Here is a 17,292-nt window from a genome sequence, read left to right on the forward strand (position 1 = left end):
ATGCTTCTTTGCACATAAACTCTTAGTGAGCAAATCAGCGGGCATGTCAGCTGTGGGCAAATAATGCAACTTAACTATTTTGTCAGAAACACACTCTCTAGTGAAGTGATATCTCACATCAATGTGTTTCGACCTTCTATGGAACACAGGATTTGACGACAGCTTAAGTGCACTCTGATTGTCATTGTACAGGTTCAAAGTATACATCTTATTAGTAATTTCAAATTGCAGGTTCCTTAAATACACTGCTTCTTTACAAGCTTCTGAAATACTCATATACTCTGCCTGACATGTTGATAAAGCTACTGTTTTTTGCTTTTTACACTCCCATGAAATGACACCATTTGACATTAAAAAACAAAACCCAGTATATGACCTCCTATCCCGAGTGTCGCTAGCCCAATCGGCATCAACAAAACCTTTTATCTCAGAATTCCCATTCTTAGAATACTTAATACCAAGATTCTTAGTTTTCTTTAAGTATTTTAAGATCCGTTTCGCATAAGTCCAATGCTCGTCAGTGTGACAATTGTTAAATTGACTTAAATAACTTACAGAATAAGTTATATCAGGTCTGGTCAAAACCGATAAGTACATTAAACTACCTATGAGCTGTTGATATGGTATTTGGTTGTTTACATTTTGACCTACATCCACATGCAACTTATTCTCCATTGGAGTATCAAAAGTTTTACAATCTGTCATTTGAAATTTGTTCAACAAACTGTCAATATATCTTTCCTGACTCAATGTGACAGAACCCTCCAATTTATTAAATGTAACATTCATTCCTAGACATTGCTTTACCTGTCCTTAATTAATTCTTAATTAATAAAGTCTTTAATTTGAAAGTGACTTGACAACATGTCTTTGACTTGTTTACACTCCTTATCATCATTTGAAAAAATAAAGAAGTCATCTACATACACTGTGACAATGGTTTTGCGGTCACCATCAAGCTTTGTATACAGACAAGGCTCTATTTTGGATTTTGCATAACCATTTTCAACTAAACAAGTGTCTACTTTCTTATTCCAGGCCCTTGAAGCCTGCTTTAGACCGTAAATAGCTTTTTTAAGTTTTAAGACCTTTTTAGAACTCTCAGGTGAATCGAAACAATCAGGTATCTGCATATGTATAGTTTCCTCTAACTCACCATTTAAAAAAGCTGTTTTCACATCTAAATGGGTAACGTCCAGTCCTAACTGTACTGCTAAAGAGAACAATAGCCGTAAAGTTGTATGCCTGACAACAGGTGAGTAAGTCTCTGTGTAATCTACACCAGCTTTCTGTGTGAAACCCTTTGCTACAAGTCTAGCACGAAACCTCACTGAATTGTCACTGTCATACTTTTTACGTAATACCCACTTGCATTTTACAATGGTGCTGTCCTTGGGTGCATCGGCGAGTTCCCATGCCTTATTGTCTTCAAAGGATTGCAATTCATCATGCACCGCCTCCAACCACTGAGCTTTTTCTGGACCTTCCAGCGCTGCTTCAAGTGAAAGCTCACAGGTATCTTCACTGGTCTCTCCACCTACACAAGTGTTTGAAAAGCCATACCTGTCTGGTGGGTGCCTTTGCCTCTGGGAACACCTTCTCATCTCAGCGACTTCTAGAACACTATCCATACTGCTGGCTGAAGAGTCTGAAGATCCCTCTTCTTCTGGCTGATAAATGTCATCACCATCATTATACTCTTCACCACCTGAAATATTGGGAACATCCCCTACTGAATCCAATGACATTCTATCAGTAACCTTCTCCAAGATGGGTTTTCCTTCAAATTCCACTGTGGTAATTGCTGGTACAGGGTTCTCCATCACCACCACATCTCGGCTAGTTGTGATATCATTGGTTCTAGGAAGATAAATTCTATAGCCTTTAATAGCATCTGGATATCCCATGAAAATCCCTTTTTCGGCCTTCTTTTGCCACTTAAGCCGCTTCTCCTTGGGTATATGCATCATTACAACACTCCCAAAAATCCTGAGATGGCTTATGTCTGGCTTTCTGCCTGTCCAGATCTCAAAAGGTGTCTTACCATTCAGAGCTGATGCTACTGTCCTGTTAAGCAAGTATGCTGCAGTATTAGTTGCTTCTGCCCAAAACTTATCTTCCAGTTTTGCATCAAACAAGAGACATCTGGCTTTTTCAACTAAGCTGCGATTAAAGCGTTCTGCTAACGAGTTCTGCTCTGGTGTGTATGTATTTGTCTTCTGATGTATGATTCCTTCTTTGTTCAAAAAGCTATCGAATTCTTTATTGCAGAATTCCTTACCTTGGTCACTTCTTAGAATTTTGATCTTCTTATTAATCTGATTCTCTGTTAAAGCTTTATATTTCTTAAAACAATCAAAGGCTTCACTTTTGTTCTTCACAAAGTAAACATAGACCATGCGACTGTAGTCATCCACAAAGACTATAAAATATCTGGAACCTCCAAGGGATATGTTTTGAAAGGGGCCACAGACATCAGTATGTACTATCTGGAGCAGCTCTGAAGATTTGCTGCTACTCTGTGGAAAAGGTAAACGTGTCAGTTTTCCTTCGCAACACACTGTACATGATGACTTAGAAATATCTGCCTTACTGTCAAGTGTGAGCCCTTCCACGGCGTCCTGCATCTTGTTCAAGTAATTACTGTTACAATGTCCGAGACGGCGATGCCACGTCTCTCCCGACACCATTGCAGCAGCTCCCAACACTTGATTGACGTTTAACTTGTATACTCCATTTATCAAGCACGCTGTTGCAACAAGCTCTCCTATTTTGTTGTAAACATTGCAACCAACTTTAGTAAACTCAACTGTGTTGTCGTTTTTAATCAACTCGCTGACGGATAACAGATTCGTTGTCAAACTTGGGACACACAAAACATTTTCAACAACGACATCGTATTTGCATTTATCTGTCAAAGTCGTAATCATTACGTTGCCGCAGCACTTCACTGGTAGTTTTTGTTTGTTCGCGACTACAATTTCTGTCGTCGAAAGCTCGCTTGACATGTTTCTGATCCAATTTTCGTTCGCAGTAAGATGAAAACTACTGCCCGAGTCTATATACCACTCGTCCTTCCCGAAATTGCAACTCATGAAAACGGCACTGAACGCATTTGTTTGTTTGCGTTCTCGCGACTTAGTATTTGTCGGACTTTTATCAGCTTTTCTTTCCGTGCACTGATTACGATAATGGCCGGGCATCTTGCATTTGTAACAAACAATCGCCTTTTGTTTTGAGTAATTTGAGTTTGGCTTTGACGTTGACGTATGAGCATTGTTGTCTCTGGTCCCGCTAGTGTTGTGACCAAACTTATTTTTACGAAACATCGCAAAAGCTCCACTTACGTCGCCACTGTCTTCTTCTAAATCCATCAGTTTGGTTTTGATCGCATCAGCTGTTATAGAAATACCTGAATGCTCGATCGCCATTATCATCGGCGAATATTTGTCGGATAATCCTGCTAAAAGTAGCGATCCGACCCATTCATCATTAATGTTAAAGCCCGTTCCACTTAATTTTTGACTGGTTTCTATGAGTTGCGTGACATAAGACGTCATCGACGAACAATTTTCTAGACGAATGGAAATGAGATTTCTCAGCAAACTGATTCTTCTTGTGAATCCTGAGTCATCAAACAACTGCTTTAGTTTTACCCAAAGCTCCTTCGAATTTTGTACGTCTTTGATATGCACGTAAAGCGACGGGTCAATCGTTAAGATTAATTTGGCTTTGGTTTTCGCGTCAGTCACAGCTTCTTCTGTCTTCGTGGTTACGATGCACTCTGAAGACCCTTCCAGAACTAAAAAATTCTGCGCGGCGAAAGCCCATTCTGCATAATTCTCACGACCTTTAAGTTTTGGCATACTCACGACATAATTAGTATTCGAAGTCGACATTTTTCACTAATTTATTAGCGCAGTATATTCTCAAACTGCAAAAACTTATCCAGCACTAAAATGCAAGTTTATTGCGAGAATAAATACAATTTTACTGGGCCCATAACCTATAATGAAACCACCATTATCGTGTGCAGAATAGCAAAAGCAATATATTGAAATATTCCATATTCAAATTAGACAACAGTCACATAGTTCTAATAGAACCCAGAACCAAAGAGTTTCTATATCTAGGCGCTGCTATCTATAGGTGGCGCTGCTATCTATTATTAGGATATCAAAACATAATATCATCCTACAAGTTTGGAGGTCAAAAACGTGCTCTCATATTAAGAGACAATATACTGTTTGCACATATACACGGTGTAACCTGAGGATACCGAATAATTTTAACAGCGTATTGCTGATCATATTTAAAGACCAAAACGTTCTATAAACTTTTCTGTAATTTGCCTAGTTTCAGACCAATTTAAAAAAAAAACAAGTTTTTATTGTTACATAGTGCAAAACGCATTTAACTACGTTTTACGAAAAAAAAAGTTAAAGTCCATTTTAAGTGACAAGTTTACCAATAATATTTACTTTTTATGTACAAATACATCTGAAAAATCGAATTTGACCTAAACTTATTACATTTTTTTCCTTCTTTTGGTCCCAGAAAAGCGTCGTTAAAATCTTTCGGTTTCCTCGTGAACACCTTGTAGATAAACTGTGTTGTTGGATTCAGATTTCTAGAATCAAATTTTGTTGATTCATAATATTTATATTATGCAAACATTATGACCTCGTTCATTCTTGCACTTAATATTAAAAAATGTAATAAAAAATACTTACTGCTCCCGATTAAGTTAAAACAACTAACTAACTAGTGCCGCTTGCACCATCCCACTAACCCGGGGTTAAACGGTTAAACCGTTAACTCAGTGTCAAATTGTACTGGTAACCATGGTAACTAACTAACATGGTAAGTTTAATCGGTTAACCCCGGGTTAGTGGAATGGTGCAAGTGCATGGCGCTTAGAGTCCATCTATGCTAACTTTACACCGATTTGAATAGATCAAAGTGGGGGAGTGTCATTGTAAACATCATTCTTTATTATAGAAATTCTATATTGCCAGACTGTAATTGAAGGCATGTTTACAAAAACAACATAACTAACATTTTTTTGCGGATTTGAGTTTTTGGTATCATAGCATTCGTCTAAGCAGGATCTACACGTAGAGCAAAAGATAGTGTACAAAAATGACCCCAATTGTCTAAAATCAGTCCCCAAAAATATACCTATATAATATAGTAAGATAAATCTGTACCTCTCTGATAGAATACAAAACATAATTTTAACTAACAAAATTTTACAAAACAGCATAAGTGACGAATTTATTTTTCAATTTTTTTCCTAAAATACTAGTCTTTGAAATGTGTAATCGTATATTTCGGAACTATTGGCCACTTACTAAAATCACCTATACAATGTTTATGTCCAATAACTAATACCTATATAAGAAGACATTTAGTTTTTTTCGTTTCCTGTAAATTCATGTCTAGTGTAGTTATGTTGTTTTTGTAAACATGCCTTCAATTATAAATGCAATGCAGAGTTAGTTTGGTCCGACTCTAGTTATTAACGTGTTTTCATTTGTCTACTTTTAAATACAGATTTTAATTAAAACGGTTTTCAAAACATGTGATTTTGTAATTATATTTTTTTTATTATTATAAGAAACATTTTAGGTATATAACAGATATTATGTTACAAAATTTACAGAATTTAAACATAGTTCTATACGTTGTATAGGTAAATCCTATACGCTGACGACGTTTGTCTTATGGCTGATAGCATGGAGCTATTTGGACAATTTGGATGAATCTTGTCGCAAGTTTGGCCTATTAATCAGTGCATCGAAAACCCAGATTGCCAAACAACCTGCTAAAGGGAAATCTGCGAGCGATGCACCTGCTTATTTAAGGGGCAATGCACTGGACGAAGTGGGTACATTCAGATACCTAGGGAGTCTTTTGCGGAGTGACAATCGTCTAGAGTCCGAAGTTTCCTCTAGGGTTGCCAAAGCTGCTGCGGCCTTTGGTGGATTGAAACAACGAGTTTGGAAATCACACGATCTTGGCCTGCACACAAAACTCGCCGTTTATAGAGCAATTATCCTGCCTCTGCTGCTCTATGCCTCGGAGACATGGTGTCTGTACAAAGGGGACATTAAACGTCTAGACACATTTCATCTACGATGTCTCCGGGCAATATTACGGGTGAGGTGGCAGGATCGTGTTCCAAACTCGGAGGTTTTATGTCGAACGGGCATACCAGGTACGGAGTGTCTGCTCATGAAAGGCCAATTGCGTTGGTGTGGGCACCTTGTGCGTATGACACCATCGAGACTGCCTAAAGCAGTGTTTTACTCTGAGCTAGCCTCTGGTAAACACAAGGCTGGCGGGCAGTACCTGCGCTACAAGGATGTGGTAAAACGCCACCTGTCGGCCACCGTCATATCATGCGAGTCGTGGGAGGAGCTTGCAACTCGGAGATCGGACTGGCAAGCTGCTGTCAATACGGGTCTTGATAACTTTGAACGCACCCGGCTTGAAGATCTTGACGCCAAACGACAGCTCCGAAAACCTTGGCCCAAGCCCTCCTACAACTACACCTACAACTCATCTGGGCAGCTCTACTGTGCTTCGTGCTGTAGGACTTTCAAAAACAAATTTGAATTTGCTAGTCACGCTCGCGCCCATGCGCGTAATAGTTAATAAAATCCCTTTTAGAAATAATAATATTAATAATATACAAATAAAACGCTTGTCGGGATGTCGCTGTCGACGGATACGTCTGGGAGGACATCATCATCATCATAGGTATATTGAAAATCTAAGTATCCTTTGTAAGCAGGAATACCAAATTTATATAGATGTTATTCAAAATTCGAGTAAAACTCGGTGTTCTCATATCAGATTCCGTAAATTGCAGTAGTAACGAGCCGCAGTAATTGTTGCGACGTCTCAAATTATAATTAATATTCCCGGCGACTCGTTTGAACCTATTTGCAAATACCAACTGTCTGGAGATGCGCCAAAAGGAATCACTAACAAACACAACGACATTGTTTTTGAATAGATACCCATCTTCAATGGGGTAACTACTCTGAAAAATACATGTAATTTCAAGGACATTAACTATATTATTTTTTGTACCAAGCACATAGTCTAAGTACCTATAGGTACTAAGAGCGAAAGTTTTTTTTTTTATGATTAGGGGAAAAAATGCCTTAGGTGTATGGACCTTTATTTAGATAAATACAGAGATCATTTATTTGACAGCTGCAATGACATACAATATAAATTTACAAACATCATAACAGAAAAAAAAACAAAATAATTATTACACTAGCAAAGAAAATTCAATACAAAGAAAATAGCATAATAAAAATGAGAGAAATGAGTAGGTACAAAAGTAAAATTTAATAAAAGTAGGTAAAAACTGTGTGCGTTGCAGCAGGAGAAAAGGGTCACGGCTCAGTGATACGCTTCGCTCTTTCGAGCAAAACACTGAATTTCTGCTGGAACCCAGGTCACAACAGATAATTATATTTACGATGTATTTACGTAAGTCGGAAACAATCGTACAGTGTAAGTGTGATTATATGTGCATGTTGTGTGATAATTTTTTGATAAAATACTTAGATAGTAGGTAAATTGATCCGTGTGTACCGTGTGTAAGCTTCCTAGGTTGTGTGACACCAGCCCCACCATGTTATATCCTAAAACCTGCAACCAAATAGCCGAATGGAATCCCAGCGGTTTGTTTTTGAACTAGATTTTTTTTAGTGATTATTAAATGTTTTTATTCTTATTTAAGCTGTCTTAAAGGCGGAGGGATATTATTCCATCATTTGCTCACAAGATAACGGAAACAACGGGTAAAGGCAATCGTTCTATGGGGATGTACTTCTAAAATCCAACGTCAAGTAGATCTTGTGGCGTATCGATGGTGAAAAGATGAAATATTTATTTTAGAACAAATATATTCGGGTGATTTGCAATTTATAACGCCAAAGAGATGACAAACAAAGTGTAAATGTCTACGTGATGCCATACCTATTCAGAGTCGAAGATTTATTCAAAAACGGTGTGATATGGCTCCTTGGAGGAAATTTGTAGCAATATCGATTACACGCGTTTTGAACTCGTTGTATAGACGAGTTTTTTGTTGCAGACGAGGCCCGTATACCACATCTTCTTCTTCTTCTTATCAGCCTTCTATCGCCCACTGCTGAGCATAGGCCTCTCCTCGCGTACGCCACTTATCCCGGTCCTGAGCCAATCTCATCCAGAAGTGACCCGCAGTCTTCCGAATGTCGTCCACCCAACGAGCCAACGGACGCCAGGCACTCCTTTCGTCTGAAAGCGGCCACCATTCCGTTAACATTTTGGCCCACCTGCCATCACTCTGTCTGGCAACATGTCCCGCCCAGCTCCATTTAAGTTTGGTAATGACGTATCCGACGTCTTGCACTTTGGTGCGGCGTCGGATCTCGGCATTCCTCACTCGGTCTTGAAGTTTGATGCCGAGCATGGCGCGCTCCATGGCTCTCTGTGCCACTCGGATTTTATGCACAGCCTCCTTAGTGAGCGTCCATGTCTCGGCACCGTAGGTCATGGTGGGCAGGACACATTGGTTAAAGAGACGAGTTTTCAGGCATTGTGGAATGTTAACGGGTTTGAGGATGTCCGCTAGTTTATTGAATGCCGCCCAACCCAGCTGGATTCTCCTGGAGATCTCCTTCTTCTGATGTGTTTTGTCAAATGATAGAATATGTCCAAGATACACGTATTGCTCGACCACCTCCAGTCCTTCGTTCCCAACCATAATGGTTGGAATCGATTCACCGGGGATGTTCGTCATAACTTTAGTCTTGGACATATTCATCTTAAGACCTATCTTCAAAGAAGCATGGTAAAGGCTTTCAACCATGCCTTGAAGATCTTCCAGGGTCTCGGCAAACAATACAATGTCATCAGCAAATCTCAGGTGCGACAAGAAGACACCATGGATATTGATACCACACCTGTCCCATGCAAGCGTTTTTATGACGTCTTCTAGTACCGCCGTAAAAAGCTTGGGTGAAATGGTATCCCCTTGACGCACTCCCCTTTGGATGGATATTGGGTTACTGAGTTTGTGAAGCCGAACTTGCATTGTTGCCGAGGTATACAGCTCCCGGAGCAGATCAACGTAGCGATTGTCGATTGAGCAGCGATGGAGAGAGTCAAACACGGCCACCTACCACATCGTGGTAGTTAAACTTTGACATTGAGAGCCATTCGCATAATGTCAAGCAAACTTTTTCGTCGAGAAGGTTTCTTACTTCCAATCTAAAGAAACATGATTTGGCTACCTCTGCTTTTTTAAACCTTAACTGGTTGTCTATTATTATACCCAAGTTTCTGGCCTCCTCTACTCGCTCTAGCCTGTTGATGCCTACCATCTAAGATTCAAGAAATTTGAGTTTTACTACCCAAAATCATAAACTTTGAATTAATAGGGCTTAGCATAAGACTATTTTGTTCAGGCCAAACGGAGATACTTTCGAGGTCTTCATTAATTTTATTAATTGTCACACGGACGGGCCGAGTAGTACATCTGGACATCATCCGCATATTGACAATGCTCAATAATGTTAACAATGTCAGCGCTATATATATAATAAAAAGTATGGGACGGAGTTTGGAGCCTTGTAGGACCGCGATTTTGGGGTCTAGAGTCAGACACCAACAAATGCCATCGTTTTTAGCAATTTTAACTGACTGCATACGCCTAGCAAGGTTACTTCTAAACCACGAGAGTGACCATAAGTCCACACCGTAATAAATTGACTTAGATAAAAGCAAGTCAATATTTATGCAGTCAAACGCACGAGAAAAATCCAACAACACTAAGCAAGTACCCTAAGTAACCTATTTGTTAAAAACCTACTTTCTACTCCATAAGGGGCTCTAGACTTATCCATTATACGTTATTTAGTAGTCAGTTAAACTGTTGCCTGTATGAACCAAACCATAAAAAAATCAATTGACACCACATTCATTGAAATCGACTCATAGTGAACACACGAAACAACCCTAAAAATATACCGTAATCGATTAAAGTAAGTCAAACCTCGTAGGCCCGTAGATATATATAATATAATAATACTCGTACAACGTACATACATTAGTATACCTACTTAAAAATTAACACTACAATTCTGATTTTGGCGACAGTATGGAGTGACTCCGTTGTGACGTCTGCTCCGGTGGAGGGTTCGGCAGGTTGCCTCGAAACCGCCGGAAAACTACACATTTTGGCCAGAAGTTAACACTGCATTTTGTTTCAGGTATCCAGTTCATCGCGAGAAATGCTTCCATGTACTTCCTCTCGAGCGACTCCGGCGTATGGGAAATTTGTCGACATGAGTTCGTGCCCAACGCCACGAAAGCGACGTTCAGACTCAATGCAACAGTACACGCGTACGACTGTACGGCCGTCGGGACTGTTGCTGGACAATGTTATACAAGTAAGTGCAGATAGGTTTGATCTCGTTATTCCCAGAAAAATGAGAAATTGACGTATTTTAGATTAGTTTGTAAGGTAGCCTAGATTTTGTACGTTCATCTTATTACTTTAGTACCTAATACTTATATTCATGATTTCACTAACTAAGAAATAACCACACCGTAATTTTTCACACAAATAAACGCTCATACTGGAATTCAACCCCAGGCCCAGGTATTTACTGTTCCATATTGGATGCATATCGTGTTCAACATTGTTTTCGACGGCAATAAAATAATTCTTTTAAAATCGGGAAATTAATACATAGACCTTCATCTTGAAAACCTTTGCAGGATGAACAAAAGCTTCTTAAACGAAATAAGTTTCATGCTTAAGATTATGTTCTTCATGAAAACGTGTGAATAGATCGCGATAAGATGAAATGATAACCTCGCCGACGGGTAAGCGTCTACATGACGTTACATGATGGGCGCTAGATATTATCTCCAGATTTCAGGGTAGATTTCTCTATTGCAATTTTACCCCCGACTGAACGAATACGGTATAATATGCATTTAAGTTGCAAGTTTATGTATTCGTTTGTGTATCTACATGGGAACATTCATTTGTGCCACTGCCACGTGCCGGCTTGGCTTGGCCGACTTGATTGTTGTTTTCAGAGATGTCTTGTAACTTATTAACATTAACGACGGATGTTAAATAATTTTTGTCACTAGATGACGTTATTGTAATTTTGTCGGGAAAATTAAAATGTGAATAATATAGACTTGCTAATGCTTTTGATATTTAAATAATAACATGAATAGGTAGGTACTTCCGCATTTTTAAGGACTACGGTAACCGCTTATCTTTAAGCAGGCCAAGTGCTTGTTGGCGTACAACGTGACATAATAAACTCGATTTAAAATAGATTTTTGCGAAATAGTTGAGAAATTTACGCCCGCTTTTCTTTTCTCTCGTCTCTCGGTTCGTAAAACATGTTGGTTTATTTTCACTCCGCCTTCTGTTTTAGCTCATTTGGCATGTCCATTACTACCCGCTGGTTTACTTTGTTATCAGATCTATTTCTGCGAAGCTGGAAAGAAATCGTTAGGCATTTAGCAACCAGCTACTAAATCGTGTACGAGTTTACTTTACACGTAATTCGGTAGGGTTAAGTGTTCACCTCAATGTTTACGGAGTGTGAAGTTATAAACATTATTAATAGTAAGATATTTGTAGCTAAGTATTTTTAGACAGTAATAATAGCATCAAAGACTGAGTTTAAGAACAATTTTCAGAAATTATTTACGTATTTCTTTTTGTTACTAAACTATTTCTTGAAATTGAAATATAGGGATGTTTGACTTTAATATAACTCTATCCGACATTCACGACAAATTTCTATCAACAAGAAGTGGTCTGTAATTATTTTCCTAAACATAACAATCATAACATTCATAACTCATTTAAATAATTTTCTTAATCATTACGCAGTTAAGTAATATTTATTATTACACTTTATTGTAGGAAATAATAGTAACAAAATTATTCCTTGGTACTGCGTCTCTTTACTTACTTTCCTCAGATTTAAGCTATCATTTGTCATGTCATCAGTTCGTTATCAAGTTCTGATTTGTCATGTCGTTAACTGTAACATTTATTTTGTCAGGTCAGGGTGCGTAGCCAAGATGCCAATCGTTCACTCGGTGGCAACCGATACGGCAGTCTCTATCTATTACTATATTAGTGCGACAGAGACATTTGCGTTTCGTTCGCTACAGAGAGCGATTGTCACCTTGGGTAGGCCCTCAGTAAATCGTTATAAATATCTTGACTTTATTTAATTATACGTTGCTGCTGACAAACATGCAAACACCAAAAGACTTTTTTGGACTCTATCTACGTCATTTTGGCATCATCATACTTATCGAAAGGAATTATGCCAAAACGAACATGTCAATGCATTATTAAATAAAATCGGCCAAGAGCAGTAGGGTTTCGTAGTTACCATTCTGTCAGAATGGGCTAAATGGAGGCATAGTAAGTATCATGTACATTACGTGCATAAGGGAGTACCTACCTTCGCAGCGGTTTGTACGTCTTTTTTATTAAGAAGAGAAGACTTTTTGCAATAACTCAAAACTGGCTGGGTAAAGCTTTTGTTTTGCAATTTTTTTCATATTTTTGACCCATGGTTCAAAAGTTAGAAAAGGGGAGACACATGTTTTTTTTTCTTTCGGATTATTTCCGAAAATAATCACTTCATCAAAAAATGGTTGATGGAAACCCTTATTCGTTTTGAAAGACCTATCCAACGATACCCTTTATGTATCTATGCCAAATTGCAGCTTTCTAGCACTAACGATCATGGAGAAAAGCCGCGGACGGACAGACAGACGGACAGGTGTAACTATAAGGGTTCTTAGTTGACTACGGAACCCTAAAAAATGATTGTAACAGCATTTTTTTACCGGACAACGTTGATTTTATTTAAATGGGTGCATCGACGATTTGGTGAATACCGAGACCGCTATAAATATAAGTGTCAAGGGACGAATTTTGGTGAATTGGATATTCCACAAATTTTTATTAATGGTATCAGTCGATCAGGTTTGTTTTGAGGATCAAATGTCTGTATGGGACCCATTGTCTTAAAGCAATACAAAAGTCACAAATGATAGTCAAAATCTGGCACCCGCACTTTACTGACGAAACGCTTCTAACAAATTGGCATTACATCGTGACGTCAGCATGTAACGTCGCTATTGCTTAGAAGTTAGAAGCCGTGGAAAACAAGGAAACTGCGATTTTGTTGATGAAATATTGCGTTTATTGCTATACAATATATTTTTTAATAAAATGTAAGGAGTCGAACGGTACCATTATTTATCTCCTATTTGGAAGGTTTTTTTCAGCTGAAGTATTCCCATATATTTTTTAAGTTTCTAATTTATTGTGATAAATTGCTAATTTTCTATTTATTCAACTGGATTTAGTTATAAAATTCAACATGCGGAATGCTGAATTTACGACAAAGATGATGAAGTTTATAGAACTACAGACAAGTTGCAATTTATCAATGGTTTAGCTAAATTATGCAGCTGGTTAGTATATAGGTATATAGATGAATTATAACAAGAGGCTCATTATAGATACAACGGACCTGCTGATAATTTCAAAAATCTCGATCGCTCGATTTCGTGTTCTCCCTCTAATAATATTTCCACTACTAGGCATTAAAATTCTATTAATAGAATTGAAAACGAGTGCTCACCACTAGATTCCCATTTTCTATCGCCCGTATTTCAAGCATTTCGCCATTTGCCACAGATTTTCGAGTGACGAAATCGAGCGCTCGAAATACAAAAATCGCCCCCCCTGGTATACTAATCGACGGCTGATTTCCCCTGTGAGATATAAGTTATAAATATCAAGTGCCTAAGAGATATGCATCATTTAGATGATTTCATGTTTAAATGGTAACTATCTGAATGTTAGAGACTCCGTGATGATTGCGTGTTTATTTCAATCGTTAATTCGACGCCTACGTTGTAGTTTATGTTATGACTGGACTTTATTTGCGTTCATTCGGACATCGTAATTTTCAGTTTCAGCGTCACTACCTTAACTCATAATTTTTGTTAGTGACGGGTATTTTTAATTGATAAATATAGAATATATGTATGTAATGGTTACGCAAATCAGTTTAATTTACTATATTATACCCGTGACGTGAATTAGGTAGGTGCTTACATAAGTCAACCTATTTTTTTAACTAGCATATACGTCTGCGAGCGATACTCCAAATTTTATATTAAAGGAAAAAATGGAAACAGTTACGCTTCCGGCAGGACTTGAACCCGTAACCTCCTTGGTTAAGAGTAACGCACGGATTGCGGAGGTTGCAGGTTCAAGTCGCAGTATCTAATTAGATATTTTATATTTTACTTCCTTATATATACTTCCATCTAAGCCACCGTCCTCATTAGTGACTGATATATTTAATTAAAATGACCGCAAGTCAACCATTAGTACAATTTCACCAAAATATGGCTGATACTAAAATATCTTATTAGAAACCTTTCGCGGTTTACTGTGTCTAAAATCTGACATGTAAGTACAATGTAAAAAAGTCTGACAAGTTACTTTCTAGAGTCGCCTTTTCGTTTTCTAATAAACAAAAGATTACCTATGCAGACATGCCCGCCGGTCCCTAAATTCCCCCTTTTAGTCATTGTGCGTCAATTGTTACAGTTCTGTTTTACAGGCCATATGTGAGTGTTGCAATGTTTGTGGGCAGTAAGTCCATTATTCATGAAAGGGCTTCGCTGAGTGCTAGTTACACGCCAATGGCGTTGTTACAGCGTCCCGCCGGGAGCCAGCTCGGCCCATTTACGACAAACACGACATTTACAATGTTTTCCTTTCAAGCGTCGTGCTTAAATTGTATTTTCTGCGATGTTGTAAGCATTTCTTTTTGCTAGCGTTCTCGTTGCTGGTGTGTTTAATACATTGTCTAGGCTACATTGTAACTTGTAATGCAATAATCAATAATCGATGTTGAACTGAACAGATTTTATTAAATCATAATCCGGGATTACGTGGGCTGCTTGGCCAAAGAAACTAAATTTAAATAAGTTTATCAGCTTGCAATACGTTAAATACTTAAATCACATTTTATTTCTAATGCGTATTTAGTAAATTGACAAAATCACATATTTTAGAAGAATGCGGGTGGCCTCAGTTACATTCAGCAGTGTTTTACTATAGAGGAAATTACGAGTACCAATATCTTATACATTATGTAATATACATAAGTACTGAACCTATGTTGGTTCCTATAATATCAACGTTGACACAAATTTAACAGTTCTTTCTTGCCGTCAAATAAAGATAGCATTGTGTTTTTGAACTGATGATAGGTAAATAGCCTAGCTCACAACAGAAAGTTTCGTATCTGAGCGGAGCAAAATCTGCTAAATTTTCACAAAAAGTAAACACACTGTCGAGCTCGGCCCACACAATGTGAATTATAGTCACCGACAAAAATACCGCATTAGTTCTTTCAAGTTCCACAGTTATCTTCGGGGCGTTACGCAGTGTAAACAAATAAACAATGTGGTACTGTTCGTGGCCGCTACAGAAAGGGGACGCCGACAACCGAGATGGCTATTAGGTGCCAGCATCAATCAGAACGGACCTACGATACATAAATCACGTAGGCAAACATTACGTATCACGTAGACTGTGGTGTGATGTTGCAAGTTGCAAAGAAAGTAATCGCTAATCGACCGTGTTGAGTATGCAACCAGCAATAGAAGTGATCTATAATTAAATAGTAGTAACATGTTCATGTTTAGTTCTAAAATGTATTCCAGATGGGTAGTATTTATTAGGTACCTAGCAGAAAAGTTTCAAGAGTACTTTTATAAAAGAAAAAAGTAACAATGATTACCTATCAGCACTCTCAAAAATGAATTAGAGGTTCACTAGACTTATTAAATCATTTTACGGTTTAGACTCACTTGTTTTAGTCACTCGCGCGACATGTTTCGGAGAGCCTAATATAATAATATTAAATATTATATTATATTATTTAATATTAGTATGTCTCACAACAGTTTAAATTCGGTTCACTAGACTTATATTGACCGGGATATAGACCGTGATTACCTTTTGTATTATTTGTGAGCTCCCGATATTTCGACGCAGTTACATGCATCATGTTCACGGGTGACTGAAGATAGCGGGTGGGTGTCAAAGTTGTGTAGACAGCGCTCTGTCTACCCTCATTCTTGCGCGTCGGTTGCGTTCACTTTCAACGTTACCAACGGTCGCATTCACACTTGTTGGTCCGGTCGCGTTCGCACTCGTTGGTCTGTCCAAACACACTACACTCACGGTGTCACTACGCGTGTTTGATTCGGATATCACTGGTTTTTTACACAAACAAATCACAGGATTCCACACATTTGACAGTTTAAACCCATCTTCACGATTAAATTTTTTGTATTTGTGAATTTCAACGGCTTCTCTTACCAATCTTGGTATATAGTGGCGTTCTGTCGAAATGACCTTGGGACTATGCAACTCGGTCCAGTGATTTGTACCCGACTCAAGGAGATGCTGAGCAATAGCTGACTTGCGAACGTCATTGTTCTTGACCGCAGCAATGTGTTCTTTAATTCTGCAGGCAATAGTGCGTTTGGTCTGCCCAATGTACGAACTACCGCAGCTGCACTCAACTTTGTATACACCAGGTTTTTCCAGGGGAAAATTGTCTGGGCGACCGCAGAAATTGTGCAATTTTCCTGTGCGGGGTGAAGATAGTTTTTACAGAGTAGTTATTTAGTATTTTTGATATCTTGTCTGTCACACCCTTGACGTACGGCATAAACGCTGGCTGTCTCTCAACGCGATGAGTAAGGCGCTTGGTTTTTGTGTCCCGCTTGTCCATGTTAACTCTGTAGCCATTCATCCTCAGGACACTCTGAACATGGTTCAGCTCCTGGTTTAGATGTAGCGAGTCACACAGAGCGTGTGCTCGATTAGTCAGTGATGCCACAACCGAGTTTAACTGTCTGGGATGATGGTGCGAGCTCGCGCAAGCGGGACACAAAAACCAAGCGCCTTACTCATCGCGTTGAGAGACAGCCAGCGTTTATGCCGTACGTCAAGGGTGTGACAGACAAGATATCAAAAATACTAAATAACTACTCTGTAAAAACTATCTTCACCCCGCACAGGAAAATTGTACAATTTCTGCGGTCGCCCAAAGACAATTTTCCCCTGGAAAAACCTGGTGTATACAAAGTTGAGTGCAGCTGCGGTAGTTCGTACATTGGGCA

At 38.6% G+C, this 17,292-nt stretch overlaps 1 protein-coding gene across 1 annotated transcript in view; it reads left to right on the top strand.

Annotated features, from left to right (window-relative positions):
• LOC134743990 (coiled-coil domain-containing protein 96-like) overlaps nt 1–17,292 on the top strand; it is a 62,967-nt gene that overhangs the window by 20,047 nt on the left and 25,628 nt on the right. The window contains exon 4 of the mRNA XM_063677621.1: nt 10,284–10,463. Coding sequence (XP_063533691.1) covers nt 10,284–10,463 — 180 coding nt within the window. The remainder of the gene's footprint in view (nt 1–10,283; nt 10,464–17,292) is intronic.

Source organism: Cydia strobilella, chromosome 9 (assembly GCF_947568885.1).
Source record: "Cydia strobilella chromosome 9, ilCydStro3.1, whole genome shotgun sequence".
Taxonomy (NCBI): domain Eukaryota; kingdom Metazoa; phylum Arthropoda; class Insecta; order Lepidoptera; family Tortricidae; genus Cydia; species Cydia strobilella.